Here is a 25,265-nt window from a genome sequence, read left to right as displayed (position 1 = left end):
ACCAGACTTTTTGAATGCCTGATACCAGACACCAGGTTTATAGCTTAAACAGAATATTTAACAATTTATTTATCATTTGTAGCTTTAACAGAGCAAAGTTAAACCACAAGGTGATCTAATGCCTATGACTTAAATGCAATTCCCTTTAATTCTAGTCCCCACTCACACAAGGACAAATAGATAGACAGTCACAGTTAAGGGATACATCAAAAGAAATGAGATTTAACTAGTGAACTTAAGTTCACTTAAGCAGACTCCACAATCCTAGCATCATAGGCACACAGGATTGTATTTTGTTTGGTTTCTGAAGACACAAATGCATGCAACTAGCTTCCAGCAGGCTCTGAAAAATATTCACTTGATACTTATAACTGAGGTTCTATTCTCCAAACTTTCAGTCAGTTTATAATGGGACAATAACCACCATCCTGTAGCTTTCAAAGCCACAAACTTCTGACTTGAAACACTGTTCAAACATTTCTCTTTCTTTTTTTCATTCTTTGTGTTAGTCTTGTTATCTCCTAATGAGGCCCCTGTAAACTTTCAAATGTCTACCATCTGTTTGAGCATAATGTGTCTCTGGAACCAATGCATCTAGAGTATTCTTTAATCAAGAATCCATTTGCAATTAACTTCCAGCCCTGGCCTCATAAGCAAATATCAGTTTGTTTGCTGTCTTCACTTTTTAAAATAACCTACTGCTCACAGTGCAAAGGTCACCTTCAGCTCTCAGCTCACAGTTCACAACTCCAAACCAAACTCTTAAAAAATAAAATAGTGAAAAATCACACATATTCTAATAAGACATAATACTCGCATTTGCACATGTGTAAACTTGTATAGGACTGAGGAAAAACTGTCACCAAAATAGTGCTGTGGAAGATGTAACTGTTTTGATGAATTTAAAATATATAGCCCACTTCTTCCAGGGAGGAAAAATAAATCATCTGCTAAAATGTAAAATGTACATTGAAGACTGATTAAAGTAAAAGCCCATGGGACAACAAATCACTGATGCTATTAATTTTTTATTCAGTCGATGGAATGGGGGTGTCGCTGGCTGGCCAGCACTCCTTGCCAGTTGCTAGTCGCCTTTGTGAAGGTAATGGTGAGTTGCCTTCTTGAATTGCTACTGTCCATGCGCTGTAGGTCAACCCAAAATGTCTTTAGGAGTTCCGGATTTGTCACAACAACAGTGAACTTTATATTCCCAAGTCAGGATGATGAGTGGCATGGAGAAGAACTTGCAGTTGGTGGTTTTTCCATATGTCTACTGCCCTTGTCCTTCTAGCTGGAAGTGATCGTGGGAAGCTACTGTCCAAGAATCTTTGGTATATTTCTTCAGTGCCTCTTGAAAATGGTACATACTGCTGCTATCAAGCATAGGTGGTGGAGGTAGTGGATATTTGTGCATGTGGTGCCAGTCCAGCAGGCTGCTTTGTTCTGGATGGTGTTAAGCTTCTTGGGTGTTGTTGGAGCTGTACTATTCCAGGGATGGGATATATTCCTTGTAGGTCGTAAACAAGATCTGGAGAGTCAGGAAGTGCATTACTCAATGCAGGATTCCTAGTCTCTGACCTGCTTTTGTAATCACTGTATTTAAGCCCAATTGAGTTTCTAGACAGTGGTAACCCCCAGGATATTGATGGTGGGACATTCAATGATGTTAATGCCATTTAACGTAAGGGGGCAGTGGTTAGATTGTCTCTTATTGGAGATGATAATTTCCCTGGCATTTGTGTGGCTTGAATGTTACTTGCAATTTTTCACTCCAAGCCTGGATATTCCCCAGATTACTGCATTTGAACATGCGGGATTTGCATGTTCAGGATTTGAGGTATTGCAAATGGTGCAGAACGTCCTCACTTCTGACCTTATGATGGAAGGAAGGTTATTAATAAAGCAGCTGAATATGGTTAGATCTAGAACTCCTGCAGAGATATCCTGGAGCTGAGATGACTGATCACCAACAACCAGAGCCATCGTACTATGTGTGCCAGTTATGACTCCAACTGGTGGAGAGTTTCTTCCCAACTCCTATTGACTCCAGGGCTCCTTGATGCCACACTCTGTCAAATGCAGCCTTGATATCAAGGGCTATCACTCTTGCCTCAACTCTAGAATGTAGCGGTTTTGTCTATGTTTAAACCAAGGCTGTAATGACGTCAGGAGCTGGCAGAACCTAAAGTGGGCGTCACCAAGCAGGTTATTGCTGAGCTAGTGCTGCTTGATAGCACTATTTATGACACCTTCCATCACTTTACTGATGATCGAGAGTAGACTGACAGAGCAGTAATTGGCCAGGTACTTATTGTGCACAGGACATTTGTGGGCAATTTTCCACATTGTCTTGTAGATGCCAGTGATGTAGCTGTACTGGAACAGCTTGGCTAGGAATTAAGCCCAAGACTTCAGTAATATTACTAGAATGGTGTCAGGGCCTATTGCCTTTGTCGTATCCAATGTCTCCAACCTTTCCTTGATATCCCGTGGAATGAATCGAATTGGCTGAAGACCAGCATCTGTGATGTTGGAGACCACTGGAGAAGGCTGAGATGGATCATTGGCACTTTTGGCCGAAGATTGTTCCGAATGCTTCAGCATCATCTTTTGCACTGATGTTCTGGGCTCTTCCATCATTCAGGATGGGAATATTGAAAGAGCTGCCTCCTCCAGTCAGATGTTTAATTGCCCACAACCATCCATGACTGGATGTGGCAGGACTGCATTGCTTAGATTTGATGTGTAGGGTGTGGGATCGCTTAGCTCTATATCTCACTTGCTGCTTATGATTGGCATGTTTGTAGTCCTGTTTGGTAGCTTCACTATGTTGCCATCTCATCCCTGGTGCTGCTCCTGGTATGCCCTCCTACATTCTGTATTGAACAGTAGTTGATCCCCTGACTTGATGGTAATAGTAGAGTAGAAAATGCACTGGGCCATAAGTTGCAGATTATGTTGGAGTACAATTCTGCAGTGGTTGATGACCCGCAGCACTTCATGGATGTCTGGTCTAAAATTGCTAGATCTGTTTGAAATCTGGCCCATTTAACATGGTGATAGTGCCACAGAACACAATGGATAGTATTTTCAATGTGAAGGTGGGACTTTGGTTCCTCAAGGACTGTGCTGGGCATTCTTACTGATACTGTCATGGACTCAAAAAGAATCACAAAAAGCTAGCATTCAAGTTCAGCCGGTAATAAAGAAAACAAATGGAATGTTGGCTTTTATACTCCATTGCCTTTGAAATAAAAGTAAGGAAACTTTGCTGAAACAATACAAGGCAATAGTCAGATCACAGCTGTAATATTATGAACAGTTTTGGTCTCCTTATCTAAGCAAAGATATACTTGGTACTGGAGGCAGTCCACAGAAGTTTCACCAGGTTGATATTAGATATGTACGGACTGGTTTATAAGAAAAGTTTGAGTTAATGGAGCCTGTACTCATTGCAATATAGAATAATTAGAGATGACCTTCTTGAAACCATTTAAGACTCTTCACAGGGCAAATGCAGAAAGGTTGTTTCCCCTTATGGGAGAGTCTGGGACCACAGAGCATGTTCTCAATCAGGGTCACACATTAAGAAAGAAATGAAGAGGAATTTCTTCTCTCTAATGGTTGTGAATCTGTGGAATTGGTTACCCCTGAAGGCTGTTTAGACAGTCTGTTTACGTATATTCAAGGCCGAAAAGGACAGATTTTTAATCAAAGGGATATGGGGAAATAGCAGGAAAGTGGAAATGAGGATTATCAGATGAGCCATGAACTCATTGAATGGCAGAGCGAACTTGGATGAACTGAGTGACCTCCTTCTGCTCCTATGTCTTATGATCATCTAGAGAAGTAGACCACATTACTTTATTTGCACTCCAATTACCCAGTAAATGTGATTGGAGAAAAATGGTTTTAAGATACTGTTAATTACTTGTTTGTTCTCTTCGGTCTCATAATAAGCTTTTGTTTTAAGTATTTGTACGTTGATAGAATTTTTTGTATTTTGAGTGGAGGCAAAAACTACAGAGCAACTGAAGGAATTTTGAAAGGGATCTGTGTTTTGACGTTGGCAAAGGATACTTAACTAGCTGAAACTAAAATTAGATTAGAGAATAAAATATTGAAAGTGCTACTGAGATACTATGAGAAATAAACTATACTTTTCAGTTACTTTGATTTGATTATGGTTTTTCCATTTTGTTTTATAGAGCTTTGAGGGTAAATCATCTGACGATACTCTCAGGAAGGTTGCAGCAGGTGCTCTTATAGCATTGCTTCCTGTAAGCATTTGTGCTCAGAAGCATGCATTGGAAGGTAAGCCAATCTTACATTACCTCTGGTTGGATTATCAAGAAAAGTAATGATGTTAAATGAACCAGAAAGAAGGCTATGTTCAAAGAGCCCTCAAGGACATGGCACCAATAACCATTCTCTCGAATGATTATTAAAAGTTACAAGTGAAATGGATTGGAACATTCTCAATTTGTTCTCCCATGGTCATGAATTTGTAGTTCCCATGTGCCAGTAATTAATCCATAATAGCTTGATGCAGTCTGAATAAGAAGAATAAGAAGGTATTCAGACCGTATGAGAACTGATCTATCTGGTCAACTGCATGCACTATTCTTAGCCCTGATCTCTTACTATTATTTACTACAAAGGTAGGTGGAGGGGCAGATAATGTTGAGGAGGCAGCAAGGCTGCAGAAGGACTTGGACAAGATAAGAAAGTGGGAAAAGACGTTGAGGATGGAATACAATATGGGCAAGTGTGAGGTTTTGCACTTCAGTTCAAAGAATAGAGACACAGACTAATTTTTAAATGGGAAATGGCTTTGGAAATCTGAAACACAAAGCGACTTGATCTGGATTCTCTTAAGGTCAACTTGTAAGTTAAGTTGGCAGTTAGGAAGGCAAGTACAGTGTTAACATTCATTTTGAGAGGCCTAGAAAACAAGCTATACTGCGAATGTACTGTGCTGCTGAGGCTGTTTGAGGCTCTGTGTAAGGTCAGACCAACCACATTTGGAATATTGTGAGCAGGTTTTTGGCCCCATATCGAAGGAAGGATGTGCTGGCATTGGAGGAGGTCCAGAGGAGATTTACAAAAACTTTCCTGGGAAAGAAGGGCTTGTCATAGAAGGTGTTCTTGAGGACTCTAGGTCTGTACTCCGAGATTAGAAGGGTGAAGGAAGATCTGAGTGAAACTTACAGAATACTGAGAGCCCTGGATAGAGTGGACATGAAAAAGATGTTTCCACTAGTAGGAGAGACTAGACCAGAGGGTATAGCCTGAGTGAAGGAATGACCCTTTAGAAAAGGAAGAATTTCTTCAGCTAGAGGGTGGTGAATCTGTAGAACTCATTTCCACAGACACTATGGCGGCCAAGTCATTAAGTGCACTTAACACAGAAGCAGGTAGGTTTTGATTAGTTAGGGGATCAAAGGCTACAGGAAAAAACAGGCCAATGGGGTTGAGATACGTATCAGCTATGATCAAATGGCACAGCAGTTTCAATTGGCCGAATGGCTTAATTCTGCTCTTATATTTTGTGGCCAAATAAGTATATACCAGGGAAAGCAGTGGCTGGTGGCAGGAAAATAAATATCTTTCATTATCCATCTTGCACAGAAGGAGTATTTACCATCCTGGGCAAAAATCATTGCATACGATGGTATTATTGGTGATCAGTATTGCAGGTGTCATGTCATAAATAGTGTCAGGATCTGGGCATATCACTAATTGATTTTTTTCTGAAGGGTCTTTGTTCTTTACCTTATACTTCTCAGCAGCGATATCTTGGGAAACATGAAGAATGGCCAAATATTACAGTTGGATTAGAATTTGACTAATGCATATAGACTTGAAGATGATCCAATTGTTGTCTTGATTTTTTAAAGTTGATGTTGTTAGTTGGGCTCTTCTTTGTCAGTGATATTAAAATCATCTATCCATGCACTCCTGCCACAAAGTCGCTTCCTCCATGTCTTTGAACTAAACCCTCCTGCCATAGAGCTAACCCTACATCTTGCTCCAACATCTCTTCAATTTTCTCTCACGCACTCTGAGCTCATGACACCCACATCCTGCTTACTTATTTCCTTACCACTTACATTAATGATCCAGTTTCCCTCATGTCTCGCATGCAATGTGGTACTGTAAATGTTTTCCTGTCCTCAGTTATTGTTTCCCTCCATTTGAAAACAGCCATTGTTATCCTGAAATGAACTTACTACCATGGAATCATGTTTCCTTCCAAATTGTCAACCCAGCTCCAACTTCTGTTTCTTCTCAATGTCATCATCTTCCAAATCCAAGGCCATATTTCAATTTCATACATCCTTAAAACCTGTTCAACCAATCTTATGATAACATACACCCACCCCGCCCAAAAATATTCCCTTTTACTCATTGTCCATTTTTGGCTAATTGCATTTCTATGAATCACCTTCTTTATTAAGTGCCCAGCATAAGAGCAAGTTATTATTATCTTATACTTTTGATCGTAGTTACTTTAATTAGTTCTCACAAGGTAACTATAGACCTTATAACACAACATGGAAAAGATTTATGCAATTATGTTCTACTTTGGTTAGTTCTGTCTTTTGCTGTGCTCTGTTGAATTTGTTTGTTTGATTGCCTGTAGTGTTATACTGTTATTTTGGTTCTAGCTCCTGAAGAATGTAACGTAATATTGAAGTATTTTTCATATCTGATCAACATTTGATTAAAATATAATTCTTTTGAGTTCACAAACCGTTTAACTGACTAAGCACTTCTCAGTTATTTGAAAATTGTATCCCATTAAGTTCTTCCAATTTTTCAATTGATTAATCAACTTTACTGTATTAATTAATCAGGTTTGTTCAAAGAACTGTTTAAATTCCTTTCACTGAAAACCAGGCTTCAATTAGCATTTGTTTCAGTTTGTAAAGTTTGATGTACAAATCTTTATTGTAAATCAACCATCTATGCTTCATTACTCTCAGTAGATTATTCTCAGGAATCACCCAAATATTTAACTCAAGGTAACTTGCAAATTTAATTTGAATCAGAAAATTGATCCCAGATGATTTTATCTCCCTTTAGACAAATCAGAAGTGGAATGCAATTTCCTCTCAAATGTTTTGACAGTTGCAAGAACTCAAAGACAACTAGTTAGTAAGCAGCTGATTGGTAAATACATCCACATATTAGCATGTTGGAGAGAAAAGACTGTGATATTGCTTATAGACAGTTCCTTTAATTCCAAAACACCAGAAGCTCAGATACATCTTAAGGGCATTTTCATTGATTCTGCAGTTCTCTATCAAATACCAATGATAGCACATATGAGCCTGCCATTTGAAATAGTTGTCGCAAGTATTATCATCGAGATTAAACTGTGACAACAGCATTTGTCATGAATTGGCACCAGGACCTGGTGATATAGCTCCAATGCAAGAGCTCCGCTTTTCAAATTTGTACAGGTTTGACATCCAAAAACTTGATGTCAGAATGCAGAATTAAGGTGTTTACATATATAGGTTCATTGCCATTCTTTCATTGATATGCATTCTCCACATAACATAATTGTTGTTATGCATCCCCATAAGTTTTAGAGAACAAAGGTTTTGAATTGCTAGTTCGATTCAGCTTGGTAGAAGGGTGCAGATCTATATGGCATTAAATTAAAACCTGTTCAAAGTGGAGGTTTTAGATATTTTTAATCAACATGTCCAGGTATGTTATGGCATACCAATTGAGCAGGTAGAATTTAAAGCCAGGCCTTCCAGTTCAGAGGTAGGGACACCACCACTATGCCACAGAAGCCCTCAACTTTCATAAACATGGAGGGATTTGAACCCATGTCCCAAGACATTAGCCTGGGGTTGCTAGATTAACAGTCCTGTGACATTACCATTACACCAGTGCCTTCCCCTAAACATGTGTTTTATGTGTTGCTTACCCATCAAAAACATCTGTAATTATACATGGAACTTTGGATTAATGCATTATTCTTCCTAATTTAATCTTGCAGCTCTCAAGATTTTATGTGGGATGTAGAAAATGCTCATTTATGTAAGAGGAAAGAGTCTTCCTCAGGTTGGATTAGGGCTATTCTCAGCGCAACATGTAGAGCTTTTACTTATTATGGATACCACTGAAGCTGACATGAACTGATAGAAATAGATGCAGTGAAATTCCCTGACCCCCCTCCCCACCGTACAAGTATCAAAACAAAAAAAAGGAATTTATGTTAACATATACTATACACTAAAGAATTTTCTTATATGGTTTGAGGGCATTGCTGGCTGGGCAGCATTTATTGCCTGTCCCTAATTGCCCAGAGGGCAGTTAAGAGTCAACCACACTGCTGTGGGTCTGGAATCACGTAGGCCAGACCAGGTAAGGATGGCAGTTTCCTTTGAACCAGATGGGTTTTTCCTGACAATCGACAATGGTCATCATTGGATGACACAGTCATCATTAGATTCTTAATTCCAGATATTTTTTATTATTGAATTCTTCAATAAAAAAGTGATAACTATGTTTTTTCCACAGTGCATTCAAAGAAACAAATTGTCGGTCTATACAACAGCCTTAATTTTGATTTATAATGTAATAAAGTTCAAGTATCTTTATAGGATTTCCATAATTTGAAATTAGACATTGAACATAATCGAATGTATGAAAACTATTTCGCAATATTGAAATAGAACAAAGGTGGACAATTGTTAATATTTTTGTTATCTCTACTTTTTTTAGCTGGCCTCATTGACAGCTGTATAGAGCAGATGAAGCATACTTATGTACAATTCAACTTGGATTCACTGAGACCTGGAAAAGTGATCCAAAGGAAAAAGGTAATCGTAGAGATTAGATTAGCAACAGTTAAATCAATCTATACATTGTCATTCAAGAAATTTGTTAATGAACAAGTGCTACAATAAAAACATTAAGGTGTTGTACTTAACATAATTAGTTAAATTATTTTATTTTTAAGAGATTCTTAACATACTGACCTCTTGGCAGTCTTTTCTTTTGGTTAAAATGTTCACAGCTGATCTGGGTTGAAGGTGTTTGATCCATAATATCGCTGAGAAGGTACTTCATTTGCTTGAACACTGAACGTTAAAATTCCTTGAGTCTAGATTCGTATTAATGTGCCTTTTATTGAAGTGCCATTGTACCTCGCACCACTTAGCCTCTGTGCATTAAAGGAAAACTCCTTTTCACTAATCCCCAGCATTCTGTCTCATTTTCTTTTCGGCTGCATGGACGTCCAAGGTCTGTGAGCGGCACCACCTTTCAGAACTGGAAGACAATGCCAAAGCTGATCGCCATGTGCAGAATCTTGGATCGGCTGCACACATGCCAAGCCAAGCTGCTCGACTTACAGAAATGTTGCTAGTCACTATGGGCACTTCTTAAAATGTCCACATAATTTAAATACTTTTGAGTTGAATTAAATGCATGTTTTGTTTATGAAGTAGCAAATATAATAATATGTCATCTCAGTTGATTTTCATGTTTCATCGTGATTATTTTAAATGACTATTTATGTGTCTCTGACAACATAGGATGATAGTCTTACCAGAGAGCTGAAAATGGTGATGCATTTGCTGAGGAATTGCTTATATCACAATGTTGAATGCAAAGTAAGGCTACTACAAAAATTAGATGATGTTCTGTACTATTGTTTGCATTTTATTCAAATTTAAGAACATAATCTTTTGCACTCCACCTTCTCCTCCAGGTTGCAGCATCTGATGCTCACCTTGTGAGTGCAATTTACTCACTTTGGCCCTGGTTTTTAATGGATGATAAGCTGATTTTGGCAGCCCTGAAACTGTTATGTGTCTACACAGCAAACCTACCAGCATGTGAGTAAACCTCAGGCGCTGAGGAAGTCCTGAGGTTAGAGTAGAATAGAAACAGTGAAATACAAATAATTTAGCGTCTAGTCAGTGCTTTCTCATTTCATTTTGTGAGCAAAGTTAAGTTCTTAATCTCAAGATAAACAATCTAAAATCAACATAGATCAAGCATGACTTGAACTGGACTGATTCACCAAACTGAAAAAGGCACTTTTTACTTTTAACCACTAAATGTAATCAAGGTACATGTTACAGCTCTCTGGCTGTGTACCACACTTTCATAGAAATCGCCTCATGTTCCAAATTAATCTCAGCCTTCCCACATGGTCATTTATGCCTGATATGCTAGGCCAAATCTTTCACTATCCTTCAAATATTGTTCCACCCAGCCTAAATATTCCAGAACCTAGTTTCATTGACAATGCTTACCTCAGCAAATGTATGAAATAGTATGTCATACTCCTATTATATGCTACATGTTCCTTAAATCTTCAAAAGTCCCATCTGTTCTGCCCTCCTCTACTGTGAGGAAGCATCCTATTTCTTGTGTTGCACCCCCCCCCACCATCTCTCTCTCTCTCTCTCTCTCTCTCTCTCACTGTCTGGGTGCTGTCTCTCTGGTGCACTCGCTCTCTCTCTATGGTACGCTGTTGCTCCCTTTCTTTCTGCGTGACTTATAATAACACACTCCCTTTGTTGCACTGTCTTTCGTCCTGTCCCAGTCCAAATCGCAGTTGTCCATTTTTCTGTATCAAAAAGTGGAACATGTCATTTGATTTTCACAATGTTTTGTCTTAGGTTTCTGTCTCTGTGGCAATCAGTTCACGTGGGCCTGTCGCCAGGCAGACGTTTGGTATGATCACTATTATCTAAATCACCATCGAGAAAATTCTTTATCGCTCTAAATTAATTGAGTGTTTTTAAAACATATGCGATTTTTAAGAGCCAACATTTTTAACATTAAGCAAAACTCATTACACTGAAATTGCATTCAGCTGGATCAAAAGATCTGCACGCAAATCTAATTTGCTGTGTGAATTCATAAAGCTAGACTGTTATGAGAACTCTATTTTCTAATTGGGAACAGATAGGAAGAAGTTTGCCCAGTTGATTTCCATGGCTGATGAGGTCTGTACTTAACATAACAATCATATAAATTACATTTCGGATATTGGAAGCGTTTATTTAAATGGTACAACAATGACACATATGATGTAATATTGTAGGCAGCTAATCAAACCTCTGAATGAAGTACAAAATAAACCCAACTTTGTTAATACCTTTTCACAATAAGTGTGGTTTCTAAGGTATTTCAACTGAATTATTTCTGAACATTTTCATGTTTTGAACATTTGCTTTTTATTAAATGTCTGCTTTCCAAAGTTAAAATTACGTGGATATGCAGCACCTTAACGTGAGGACTGGCATGCATTTATTATCACGCATTTCACATAATTGGCCCATTTTTATGTGCTTCGTAGACTGAAGAAGTGACACCAGGTTTACAAGAAATTGGAGATGTATCTAACCTACTCTTACCGTCACTATTCCTGATTCCCTCACACTACTCTGTGGGTTGAAAGTAAAATACTGAGATTCTGGAAATCTGAAATAAACATGGAGAATGCTGGAGATACTTGGGATGTCTGGCAGCGTCAGTCGACAGAGAAACAGAATTAATGTTTCAAGTATATTATGACTTCTTCAGGAGGAGAGTCCTACAAATCTGAAGCGTTAACTCTGTTTCTGTCTCCACAAGTGCTGCCAGACATACTGAGTATCTCCAACATTCTCTGTGTTTCATCTAGTAGTTGCATTGATTCTTATTCCTATTGATAAGTCCACTCTAATTATTATTGTGTTTTGAATTCATTATTTTCTTTCAATTAATACTAGACAGTTGTAGAGGATGTACTTACAAGTTTTGTAATTGCTCAGAAAAAATATATTTTTCTTTTGCCCTGCACTGATACACATACTTATCTTTAAAAAAAATCCTTGAGAGTTCTTGGTCAGTTTGTGAGCTAATTTTGAAGGCCTTAACTTCAAACACCACAAGATATGAATCAGCCGTGCTAGATAGCCACGCAAGCATTTTTAGGCTGGTGAAACATCTCAAAATAATTATTGGGGTAGAAATATGCTGTTGGTATATGGGGTGTTGAGACACATCTGCATAGGTGGCAAATGAGTATTATAGGGCAATAGGGGTTATCAAAATAACCTAGAAGTTTACAGCCAACTCAAGCTAAAAGAAGCATATTTGCTGAATATATAGATTTTTGCATGCTATACTGATTTGGGACCCCTTCAGAAGCTATTCAAAATAATTTAAACTCTGTACACCTAGTCTAGTGTGTATAATTGTTACACTGATAAACATCTTGGTTTTTTTTTACAAAGGATTTGTGACAAATGTATTTCATATATCATTTCAATGTATAGAAATTTAGTTTTTAAAATAGAGACAGGTAGGTTTTAGTTAGTTCTATGAACTTTTGTTTTTAAAGTTTATAAAGTGATTTGGACCTAAATATTCATTCCTAGAAGCATGTTATTCAGTCAACTGCCCAGGCAGACCCATGTGGTGATAATGGATACAAATGTTTATGGTACTGAGATTATGGTAGAAGGTTGTTAAGTTTTGAATTCAGAACGCAACCTTCAAAATTTCATTTTGGGGGAACCAGTCACCCTGGCAGAGGGGTTTATGTATGTGAAGTATCCAGCCTGAGAGAATGTATAGAAGTTGGCAGGCTCTCTGAACTGCAAAGAGATGTAGGCCTGCAGACTTGGAAAGACGTTATTAAACTGCCTCAGCATTCCTAGGAAAAGAACTGGAAAGAGTCAATTCAATAAGAAATGAAAGAATTGTAAAAGGAGTGATAGTTTGCTGGGACTGAGTATCTGTAAAAATATATTGTTGGGAAACAGAAACGTTTTGCTGTTTATTTCTACAATTTTTTTTTGTTTGTGTTCTTTTGTGAAACAAAGCTTGCAGCCTCATGTATATGTGTTAAGTGAATTACTCCAGTAACCACTTGCAAAATTAAGTTTGTTATCTATCAGCTGCTTTCATCCTGAGATTTGATTTTGTCCAATATTACTATCAGCTGGGATCATAACACAATTTGTAAATGCAAGTTGCTGTTGTAATTGCTTTGAAGTCGAGCTAAACATTTTGATTTTATGCTCGAAGTAATACTTCTACAGACACTTTATAGGTACTTTTTATCGAAAGATAGTGATCCCTTCGTCCTTCTAGATGGTGACGGTCACTTCTTTGTAAGGTGTTGTTGAAGGAGGCTAGGCCATTTTCAGAAGTTAGCTAAGAGAATGGGAGCTGAAGGAGCTATTAGATCAAGTAGTCAATAAAGTATCCATAAAAGAATGTCTTGGGTTTCTTTCTCCCTAATTGGCTTGGATTCACATTGTTGGATGTCAAGCTTTTGACTGTTCTTGGAACTGAAATTATTCAAGCAAGTGAGAAATATCCCATCACACCATTAACTTGTGCTTCATAAGACGTGGGGAGGTTTTGGGAGCCAGTAAGTGAATATTGTTGCAAAATTCCCAGTTTCCAATCTGCTTTTGTAGCCATTGTATTTATACAATAAGTCCAGTAAAGTTTATGCTCAATGGTAAAAGCCAGAATATTCATGACAGCAATGCCATTGAATGTCAAGGAGAGAGAGTTTTTCTTGTTTAAGATGGCTATGACCAGGCGTCTGTGTGGCACAACTGTTGCTTGTCACTTATCAGCCCAAGCCTAAATATTGTCCAGGTATTGCTGCATGTGTCCATGAATTTCTTTAGTATGTAAGGAGCCGTGAATGGCACTGAACACTGTTCAATCATCAGTGAACATTCCCATTTCTGACCTTATGAAAAGAGGGTCATTAATGGAGCAGCTGAAGATGGTTGACCATTGGACACTACCCTGAGGAACTCTTGCCATGATATCCTAGAACTGAGATGATCAGTCTCCAGCAATTATCACTGTCTTTGTGCCAGGTAAGACTCCAACCAGTATAAATTTATTTCCCCTGATTTCAACTGAATTTGCTGGAGGTTTTTGATGCAAACTCAAACACTGATATAAAGGTCAATTACGCACACCTTCCGTATTGAGTTTGCTTTCTTAGTTCATGTTTTGAACAAAGGCTTTAATGAGGTTAGGACCCAAAAAAGCGTATCAGTGAGCAGGTCATTGCTGTGTAAGGACTACTTTGACAGCATTATCGATGATCCCTTCCACTTTGAAGATCAGGAGTGGACTGAGAAGTTGATAATTAGTTGGATTCAGTTTATTCAGCTTTTTGTGGACAGGATGTAACAGGGCAGTTTCCCGTATTGTAAGGTATATGTCAGTGTTGTAGCTGTTCTGGAACAGCTTAGCTGAAGACACGACTGCTTCTGAATCACCTGTCAGAATGTTGTCAGGGCCCATAGCCTTTTCTTTGTCCAGCAACTACAGCCATTTCTTGCATCTGTGATGCTGAGGCATCAGGGCAGGGCAAGATGATTGTCAATTTGGTGTGTTCTCTGCGCATGCACTATATGTTTGTTTTTGGATTCTGAAAGCATCACAAACTGGTACTTAACTGTTTGGAAATTGTGTCCAAGTAGGTCCTAACTGAGACTTTAATTTTGATGAATTTAATGATCTAGTTCGATATGCAAGTTTAATTTTCTTGCATCAAAATGTGAAATAGAGCATTCTTTCCAGAGGTCATGTCAGCCACATTTAACTCTGACACAGTACTATAGTCTCCATAGCAATTCAAAATTTGTACTTGAGGTTTTTCTCCATATGCCTTGTTCAAAAGGTTTACTTGCCATATTTTGGAAGTGGGATGACATTTGCAGAAACTTAGTTATGACTGAGTATAAATTTGACTTTGCAAGTGGTGCTAAACAAATAAACTAGACTTGTGTTGGCAGTGCTTTTTCACATTCTGTTCAGAGTTTGATTCATTTCATGATTGCAGTAACAAGGGTCTAGGCCCGAAACGTCAGCCTTCCCGCCCTCAGATGCTGCTTGGCCTGCTGTGTTCATCCAGCTCTACACCTTGTTATCTCTGTGTGTAATTGTTGTAAGGTTTTAAATATGAATAATGTGGTATTGTGGCGTTGACTTCAGACCACATGGGCCTGTGCCTTTTAAGACAATTACACGAAATTACAGTATGTGACTTTCTGATGTAAAAGTACTCACCTTTCCTCCAGTCACTAACTCTGTAATGGAGTCAATATAGTCAGTCAATATGTGTATGTAATGTAGAGTAACATCAGTAAGCATAGAACCCAAACAATCTTTGTAAGTTTGCTATCAAAACCTTGAAAATAATTAATTTTATAAGTAAAGTTGGTTGACTCAATGAGAATCAGACTATTGCGATATATGTTATGTAGATTAACATGTAATAAATCACAAACTGCATCAGTGTTTACTTGGAAAGTCTAGATTGGAATACTGAACATGGCGTTATTCGTTAGTTTCCAGAAATTGCAAGAACTCTCAACTCGAATTTGATATCCAGCATGATATAGCCTGCGCAATAAAAAGTGTTTCATATGCATCAGCTGTATGTATTATAATAAATTGCCAGCAAACTGGTTTTTAACAAGAGTAAATGCACCTTTACGCTTAGCCAATGCTCCTGAAAGTATTCAATTTGTGTGGTATAACTCCATGTTTCAAACCTTTGTAAAATATGCCTACATGGTGATATTTTTGTCTGCTTAGCATTTAAAGAGTTACTTTATTGGAATAATTTTAGTTTGCGATGCAATTATTCTTGTTCCTCCTCTTTAAAATCAAAATTAAGTCCATAAAAGAATAATATCAGAAATGTGCATTATACTTCATTATTTAATATTGTTGCAAATGTGCCATATTCATGAATGCTGTAGCTAGAATTGAAGCCTTGCTGTTTTTCCATATTGGTATCTTTCAGCATGTGTTTCCCTGTGCTGTGGAAGTGGAGCACCACTTGTTTCCCATTCTTCTCAAAAGGGTATAGCAGGTAACTCTCTAGTTCACATGATCATGAAGCAAGCCTTGCAGAAGACCCACAACAACAGTGCAATTCAGCAAATGGCATTTGCTGTCCTTTCCAACTTGGCCATTTCCCATGAGTGTAAAGGCGTGTTGCAGAAGGTTAGTAACACTGGTGGATAAGGTGGTTGGTATAACTTATCAGTTTCTTACCAGTCTTATAATGTGTCCATTTAATTTTTTAAAGTATTTAGATGTTGTGCAATTATCTTGTTATTCATAGAGGTTTATAAATTCACGAGCATGAATAGGGTGTATAGCCAAGGTCTTTTCTCTAGGGTGGGAGAGTCCAAAACTAGAGGGCATTGGTTTAAGGTGAGAGGCGAAAGATTTAAAAGGGACCGAAGGGACAACTTTTTTGCGTGGCGGGTTGTGCGTGTATGGAATAAGCTGCCAGAGGAAGTGGTGGAGGCTGGTACAATTACAACATTTAAAAGGCACTTGATGGCTGTTTGAATAAAAAGGGTTTAGTGGGAAATGGGCCAAATGCTGGCAAATGGGTGTAGATTAATTTGGGATATATCTGGTCAGCATGGACAAGTTGGACCGAAGGGTCTGTTTCCATGCTGTACAGCTCTGACTCTATAACTGCTATGTTGTATATGATAAAACCAGAGAATAATACCAGATAAAATTGATTAATATGAAATGAGTTCTTGTGAAGGTGGAAATGGGAGTTTCCAAATAGCTAAAGGGGAATATGAAGAAAGAGCAGATAATACAAAGTATAAGAATAAATATAATAAAATAAAAATACAAGGCCTTCGTAAATACTTCATGCACAAAAACAAAGTCAAAAGTACTATTCTGACAATTAGAAGGAACTGAATTGTGGATGGTGAGGGTGCAAAGAGGTGAAGTCTGGTGGACATGAGAATGTGAATGTACAAAGGAGGCGCAAACATTGTGAAGATTTTGGAAAACAATTGGTTTGAAAACATTTGTAAAACTTTAGGTGAAGAAACTGATGGCGTATATTTTAGGAATTCAAGGACAGGCCCTGACCAAAATATGATTTGAAGTAACATGTTCAAAGGAGAGACTAGAAGGGCATAAACATTCAGTCCGTTCCATGTAAATGCCTGCTTTGTACTGAGCTTGAAAATGATCAACAGATTTCAAGTGATTTTCGGGTACAAAAGAATGATGGTTTCCGTATTTCATTCAGAGCTCCTTGCTGACTGAACCAGAGTGCGCTTCAGCTGAGCTCTCTCGTACCCTTCAGAGCGAATTTGGCATCTGTTAAGACAGTGCAAATAATCATTGAGACAAACGTTTCCCTTAATTTGATAAGAAATTCAAAACTGCAGAGCGTCAAATAATTTTGCTTTGATGCACTTTAAATTGCAGGTTTTCTGCTCACATAAGAACATAAATAAGATCAGGAGTAGGCCTTCTGGCCCCTTGAGCCTGCACCACCATTCAACAAGTTTATGGCTGATTGTTTTGCAGACGTAACCTGCTCTCCATTACCCTTAATTCCTTTACTGTTCAAAAATCTATCTATCTTTGCCTTAAAAGCATTCAATGAGGTAACCTCAACTATGTCACTGAGCAGAGAATTCCACAGTTTCACAACCCTTTGAGTGAAGAAGTTCCCCCTCAACTCAGTCCTAAATCTGCTCCCCCTTATTTTGAGGCAATGCTCCCTAGTTCTAGTGTCACCCACCAATGGAAGCAACCTCCCTACTTCTATCTTATCTATTCCCTATAAAATTCCTTCACTGTAAAATTCCAGTAAATAAATCTAAATACCTGTGTGGTCAAGATTGCAATTCACACTTTGCATTGCAACCTTGTCACTTACTGGCAACTCTGAAACCAACCTCCCATGGTCTACAGAGCAGGCAGCATATTAGATTTGGATATCAGTAGTTCTTTGCTTTGTAAGTCAGTACTGGACTGTAGTTCATTTCATGCTTCTGATCTTTATTGTAGAGCAATTTCTTGCATAACTTCCTTGTGCTACCATTACCAAAGACAGCAGGAAAACCACTAAGCACTCTTGCTGTGCTTTGGCTGAAGCTGTTGCTGAATATATCTTTTGAAGATGAAGGACAACAGATGATTCTGAAGATGAATGGTAGTCTGGAGCTTTTGACAGCAATGTCCCAGCACAAGCACAAGAACAACCAGACTACTGCTTTGCTTGTGCTTCATAATATTTGTTTCAGTCCTGCCAACAAGCCAAAGGTTCTAGCTAATGGTAAGAAAACTTTACACTTCTGCCTGATTATTCTGTGTTACTAGTTTGTGAATGATTCATAAAAAATAAATTGTTTTTAAACCTGTTTAAAATTACTGCCCTTGGTTTCAACTTGAAAGTACAGTGGTAGTTTATGACGGTAACTTCTTTTTATATTGTTATATAGTTCTAAGAAAGTTTGGGCAACACATTTCAATATTAAAAAAAGTGTTGATTTCTCTTTGCTCTGTGCAGAAACTGCACATCTGCAAATGACTAGTAATGTGCAAGCTTTCTATACCAAATAAAGAATATAAATTCTGACTTGATATTTATACAACTACTCTCCAGACATTAGCAGATAATGACCTTTAAAGCTACGTGCCAGATTTGTAGCTCCCATGTTTCAAAACCAAGAAAAGCCATCCACAAGGCTACAATTGAACTAAACTCGAGCTGGAGGAGCAACACTTCAACTTTCATTTCAACATATTTGAGGACTTAACACTGAGTTCAACAATTTTAGGTGGTAATTTCCGTCCTCATTGTGGTTTGTATTTCTGCATCCTCACACCTCTTTGAGAGGCATGTTTTTCTTTCTTGTCACATTACCACCTCCTTTATCCTTGCATCATCAAACTTTTCATCATTTATATTCTACTGCTTTCCACCATACTGCAAACCTTCCCTTTTTGTTCTTTCATCTCATTTTTCCCTGCTCAAAACCTTTGACATTTCTGATTCATTCCCTGTCAATACTCATCTGCTGAGTATTTCCAGCATTTTTGATTTCATTGCATCAGTGAGCCTGTGGAAAATTAGATTATTGGAAGGTTCAAATTAAGATTCTGTTTGAGTTTGAGTTAATAATTATCCATTGTAAATGTTTTGATCATGAATGATCAATAAAAGATTTTGTAAAGAAAGTGAAGTGTAGTTGCACTCTAACCACTACGAAGAATTGAATAAATTTGTGAAGGGAAAATGTTTAAAGCATTATGGGAAGAAAATAGTTATTAGAACTAGAGAGTCAGAACAGAAACAATAGTCATATGGCTACCTTCTATGGAATGTAGTTCCTCTAATTTCCCTGTTGCTCTTTTGAATATATCTACAAGATTAGTATTCTTTAACATCACAGTTTGAGAAGCACCTTCATCATTGAACCATTATAAAAAGGACCTGTATTGTTGCCCATCCGTAATTACGCTTGAGAAAGTGGTGGTGAGCCATCTTCTTAAACTACTGCATGGTGTAGATGCCACCACAGTACTGTTTGGAAGGGAGTGTCAAGATTTTGAGCCAGCAACAATGGATGAACAGTGACATAGTTCCAGTTCTGAATGATTTGTGACTTCGAGGGAAATTTGCATGTGATTGTGTTTCCATACACCCCTGTTGCCCTTGCTTTTTTAACTGGCGAAGGTCACAATTCTGAGGGCTGCAATCTAAGGAGGCTTGGCCAATTGCTGTAGTGTATCCTGTAGATTGCAAAAACAGTTGCTATATTGCACTGACAGTAGAGGCAGATGGTGCCTATCAAGTGGTTTGCTTTCTCCTGGAAAATGTTGAATGTTGAATGCTGTAAGTCAGGAGACTTGTATATTATACGTGGTGAAAAGGCTTTGGGACAGCAAGAGGTGAACACGATATTGATGAGTGTCATATGTTAACCCAGGTGTGCTCTCCTGCACTGCTCATTAAACTATAGACCACTGGTTTGATGGTGACAGTTGAATGAGGGATGTGCTGGGCTGAGAGATTACAGAATGTGGTTGAATAAAATTATGACCTGTTTTGTCACATTAAGGGTTAATAACTTTACTAATACCTAGAGTATATCATAAGTGATTTTAGATTATGTCATATCATATGAGCTGGGGTCCGAGGGAAGAAGTTTCTAATAGAACCCAGCTGAATTATATTTCTGTAAATATACCAGTTTGCCCTGGTATGAAGTCTAGTCCTCACCTTTCAAAACATACAGAACCTAGTTGTGATATTTGTACGTTGCTGTGGCATGTTGTATTATAGAATCCCTACAGTGTGGAAACAGGCCATTTGGCCTTTTGAGTCCACACTGAACCTCTGAATTGCATCCCACCCTCTACCCTATCCATGTAACCCTGCATTTCATATGGCTAATCCATCTAGCCATCCGTGGACGCCACCCTCTACCCTATCCATGTAACCCTGCATTTCATATGGCTAATCCATCTAGCCATCCGTGGACGCTATGGTCAATTTAGCGTGGGCAATCCATGTAACTTGAACACAGACATGTTCAGTTTTGATAACTGCTGGATCAGCTCTTAAATTATCCCATCTAATATGGGTGAAGGTGCCACAAAATTTGAGTGTCTTTGGTTGGAATGAATGAATGAATACACAACAGATGTGTATGAAATGGTGTTCACTGCATTCTTGCTTTTTGCCTGTTTTGTTCCCAGATAAAACCATGTCAGTATTTGCTGCTTGTCTAGAAAATGACAATCCTACAGTTCAGACGATAGGTGCCTCAGCACTTTGGGCTTTACTTCATAACTACCAAAAGGTGAGTGTGTCATCGAATTCACTCAGCATTGTGATAAAATTTCAACCTAAATTACTAGCAAATTGAATTTATCTACTGACTAACCTTATAATACTTTTTAAGTCAATGCTATTCCATTATTTATTTTTTTTTTCCTCAAACTGTTAACACCAAACAAACAGATGTATCACAAGAAAAGGTTAAATTTGCACAGCAGTTTATGTTGCATCGCCCAGGAATCTGCGACTGGGGGGATTAATTGACAAATAAATATCAAAGATATTTACACTGGCAGAACTGTTTTTAAGTGACATGTTCCCATATATATGAGTATTGCAAGCTGGTAACTTCAGTGGATGTTATGACATTCATGTATACCTTGCAGACTGGATAACTGATAAATAGGCACTATGTGTAAATTTTTCTATCGGCTGTTCTGAAATCTGCACCCTTGTGTTGCAAAGCTTTGTTTATTTGTCATCCTTGCATTTTATCTGAAAATTCTGAGCCCATTCTGATTGAAACATGTGCCTTTTTAAGAAGATGGACAAGATCAAAGAAACATTGAGCAATGTAATAAACTGAGGCACTGAGTTGGTGCTTCTCCCAAAGCCATCACACAAATGGAGGATTTGAATATCTGGCACATTTCACCTTGCTGATTTATTTGCGAGAAAAACATCAAATAACTTTCCCTTCTTTAATATAAATGTACAGTGTGGTGAATAATCTTGCTTATGTCATTATCTGTTAACTTTAAGGGTATTTTTGTTTCATATAGTAAATGCATTTTGTTTTATCTTGTTAATGTATTTTGAACAAAATTGCATCTTGGTTAAAACTAATGCAGAGAAAAATTTGAAGATCAATTATTTAGAGTCATTGAATCATAGAGCTGTACAGTATGGAAACAGACCCTTCAGTCCAAATCATCTGTGCCAGCCAGATATCCTAAATTAACCCAGTCCCATTTGCCAGCATTTGGCCCATATCCCCCTCAACCCTTCCTATTCATGTACCCATCCAGATGCCTTCTAAATGTTGGTAGTTGTACCAGTCTCCACCACATCCTCTGGCAGCTCATTCCATACATGCACCACCCTCTGCATGATAAAGTTGCCCCTTAGGTCCCTTTTAATTTTTTCCCATCTCACCTTAAACCTATGTCCTCTAGTTTTGGACTCTGCTACCCTGGGGAAGAGACCTTGTCTATTCACCTTATCCATGCCCCTCATGATTTTATAAACTTCTATAAGGTTACCCCTCAGCCTCTGACGCTCCAGGGAAAATAGACCCAGCCTATTCAGCCACACCCTATAGTTCAAACCCTCCAACCCTGGCAAAATAGGAAAAGAATGTATTAATAAGTATTAGACAATAGGAAAGAGCAGAAGAAATACCCACAGGAAGAGAAATACAAGTTCTGTTCAGATATGTGAGAATGGCTTACTTTTGGTCCTGTGTGTAATGGTGTATAGAAGCTACTGGAGATGTATAGGGAATGTAACATATTTAATTTTTACAATGTGAAATATTTAGGCATGTCAACAAAAAGCCCGCCCCCACACAAAAAAAATCGGATGTCAACAGCTAAAGCAACTATCTTCTTTAAAACCCGTGGGCAAGTCACTTCATTTTACTCAGCCCTCTCCTATAATCTATTGGTTTTAATGAGATTATATTTAATTCAGCGTAGTTGTCCTTGTTTTATGTTTTTACAATGAAAATATTAAGTGAATACAGTGAAATATATTAAAATATTATCAATTTGATAATCATTATTATGTACATTTGCACATTATCAATTTGAGGTAAATATTTCTCACAGGCCAAAGTTACACTGAAAAATCCATCGATGAAGAGGAGAGTGGATGAAGCTAATTTTTCAATCAAGAAATGTGAGTACTGAACTGTTCATAATGTTTACATTTATGTAAACAGTGGTTTATTTTTCCAGCCTTTATCAGAATTAATTAATTTTGTATGTTTATTTTTTGAAGTTACTCAATTTAAAATTTGCATTTAACTGTCAGTTCCTGACAGATTGCTAGATGCAAGGACTTTGGCTTTCAATTAAAGGTGCCAGATGATGGTCTTAGAGGTACAATAGAAAAAGCAATTACAATGTTAAAACATTTTCATTTATATTCTTATCAGCCAGCATGGCTCAACAGAAAATAAATTGAACTGTCGAAAAAGAAAATGAAACAAAACATTTGGCAGTTTTTTAAACAATCTGAGCTGTTTGTTGACTGAGCATTCATGTAAACAAATTATTTTTTGATTTTGGATTCCTAAAATTTATATTAATTATGAGTAAAAAATATTTGGCATCTTTTGAAATACATTAAAGATTAATGTCACATCCTTAGGTTCATACAAGGTCAGTTCGAATAACTATTTAGTGAGTCATCATTGCCAATGAAACTGAATATAGCTTAATAAGCCCACCTCTTGGGTTATAAACTCTAAAACAAGTTTATTAAACAATAATAAGTAAAAGCAAAAATAATGCAGAAATCTCAACCATTTTTACAAAATTCTGAGTCTCTAAAGAGAACAAAAAATTACTTTGGTAACCTTGTTCATGCTAAACCTGAACTGGGATGCTTGCTATACTCTGTAAGGGAATTAAGTTGGCCATGGATTCGTAACAATCCATCTCTATTATGTACATAGATGTGCTTTGGTACAAGAAAAGTCAGCAACGTGAGGCAGAAAGTTGCAAGATCTGCCCCACCCCAAGATATTGGTCCGTTCATCACTCTATCCAAAGAGACATCATTGTACCTTCTTCCAACAAAATAGCCAGATAATTTTAAGTTCAGATCTCTCATCTGTTCTCAGGACAAAAGCTGTCAGACTGTCTTTAAGCAGATTACTTTAATGTAACATATGTTTTGGGGTTCAAAGGCCTGAAGTTAACACCAAGACTGTTGCCAGCAACCTGAGGTGACAAACAAATAACCATAAATAATTTTAAATGGTGCCATATTCTCTGAGGGTCACTTTTTGTCATACTTTTTATAGATTATGAATTCCCTCACCGCCTACAACATCTGTGCACATATTAAAACTCATTTCAGTGATCAGTCACCTTTCAAAAAAGAATATACAGATTTTAGGGTTATGATTTGACAAAACTTCTATTCATCACAGTTGTACAATGCTATATTTTTGGAAATTTGATTTGCTTTAAAATGTAATTTGTTGATTACTTCAATTATTGCAATGTAGGTTTTAGTTCCATGTCTTTCGGCAAATGTTGTGCAGTGATAAACTCAGAACACTGATTCTTGTGATTGTTTCATTTTAAAATTAATCATTTGATAGTTGAAACACATGAATTATTAGCATGAGTTGCCACTGTTGGGTGTTTATCTGTAAACTAATTTTGTATCATATTTTCATGAATTATTTTTTCTAGGTAACCTTGAAGGTTCTCTCAATCTTTATCTTTTGAAGTGTCTGGAAAATCTAGCAATTTTGCTGAACTGTTAGTGACTGTGATGCTAATGTGAGAAATTTATTGAGGAGTGGCATTCATCCTGCCTGTAAATCATGTATATATTTAATTGATGTTCTAATGCATTTTCCACAATAAAGTGTTTGTGTTCTTGGTTTCTGTTTGTCATTGTTACTTTGGTTTTCCTTTAAGGATATGCAAGATATAAAGGACACTTGCTCTGAGGTTATCTAGAGCCAGGCAGACCACAAAGAATCCAGGCTTGATCCTGAGGTTGAACTTATAATTTTGGTTGGGGTCCGGATCAGAGGCAGAAAGATGTTGCAATCTTGCTGGCACTATCAATCATTGTGCTGTTTCCCTGTCACAGTCCTGCAGTGGAGTCGGGATCAATGTCACATTAGTTGACTGTCAGAAGAAGTTCATAGCCAGTTATCTGTATATTAATTTAGTTGCACGGTCAACCAAGCCAACTGGGATGTTTAATTGGCAATGCGGGCAAACTACGTTGGCTTGGACCGTGTTCAGTCAAATGAGTTGAGCATGGGCAGAAATAAATCACGGTTGCTCCCTCAAGGAGCTACTCATCCCTGGACCCATATGGCCTTCTCCTTTTCTCTAGGTGGCATGTCCACGTCAGCAGCCCTACCTTAGTCGGTGGTGCTATTGATCTGAGTAATGGTGGGCCTTATAGCAGTGGGGTCATATCTGCTCTCACTGATCAACAAGCCTGCTCCCTGCCCTTTTTATTGATTCCCCATCTCAAAATAACAATGGCCATGTTTATAATACACCATGCGGCATTGGGAATTGCCTCTTGGAAAATTAAGCCCTGATAGATGCTAAATTAGATGAACTCAACCATTGTGAAAGTTAGGAATCAAAGAACTGGCTGCAGCTAGAGACAGAGCAAATCAAAGCTGGTTTACCTCCCTGACCACTGTCCAGTGACTCTGTGTGATTAAAAATGTACCTTGCAGCTAGCTGTTGGATGAAAACTAGGCCACCTCTGTGATAGCTCTGTGGTGGAATTTTCTACTGGCACTCACTATGCAAGCTTATGTCTGAAACATGATCACTAATATTCAGAGGCTTGATGAACTGTATTCCAGCATGAATCAGCACTTCGGGAAGTAGTGGGGAGATGAATATAATGTCTT

At 37.8% G+C, this 25,265-nt stretch overlaps 1 protein-coding gene across 1 annotated transcript in view; it reads left to right on the top strand.

Moving 5' to 3' along the window:
• The window catches only part of rttn (rotatin), a 181,259-nt gene extending 156,997 nt beyond the window's left edge, over window positions 1-24,262 (top strand). The window contains exons 34-42 of the mRNA XM_048595750.1: window positions 4,209-4,314; window positions 8,749-8,846; window positions 9,564-9,641; window positions 9,740-9,866; window positions 15,821-16,023; window positions 17,860-18,127; window positions 20,557-20,660; window positions 22,468-22,537; window positions 24,067-24,262. Coding sequence (XP_048451707.1) covers window positions 4,209-4,314; window positions 8,749-8,846; window positions 9,564-9,641; window positions 9,740-9,866; window positions 15,821-16,023; window positions 17,860-18,127; window positions 20,557-20,660; window positions 22,468-22,537; window positions 24,067-24,140 — 1,128 coding nt within the window. The 3' untranslated portion in view covers window positions 24,141-24,262. The remainder of the gene's footprint in view (window positions 1-4,208; window positions 4,315-8,748; window positions 8,847-9,563; window positions 9,642-9,739; window positions 9,867-15,820; window positions 16,024-17,859; window positions 18,128-20,556; window positions 20,661-22,467; window positions 22,538-24,066) is intronic.
• The last annotated feature ends 1,003 nt before the right edge of the window (window positions 24,263-25,265 follow it).

This window comes from Rhincodon typus, chromosome 4 (assembly GCF_021869965.1).
Source record: "Rhincodon typus isolate 14 chromosome 4, sRhiTyp1.1, whole genome shotgun sequence".
Taxonomy (NCBI): Eukaryota; Metazoa; Chordata; class Chondrichthyes; order Orectolobiformes; family Rhincodontidae; genus Rhincodon; species Rhincodon typus.
The sequence above is the reverse complement of the archived record's forward strand: the minus strand, read 5'-3'. Positions and strand labels throughout refer to the sequence as shown.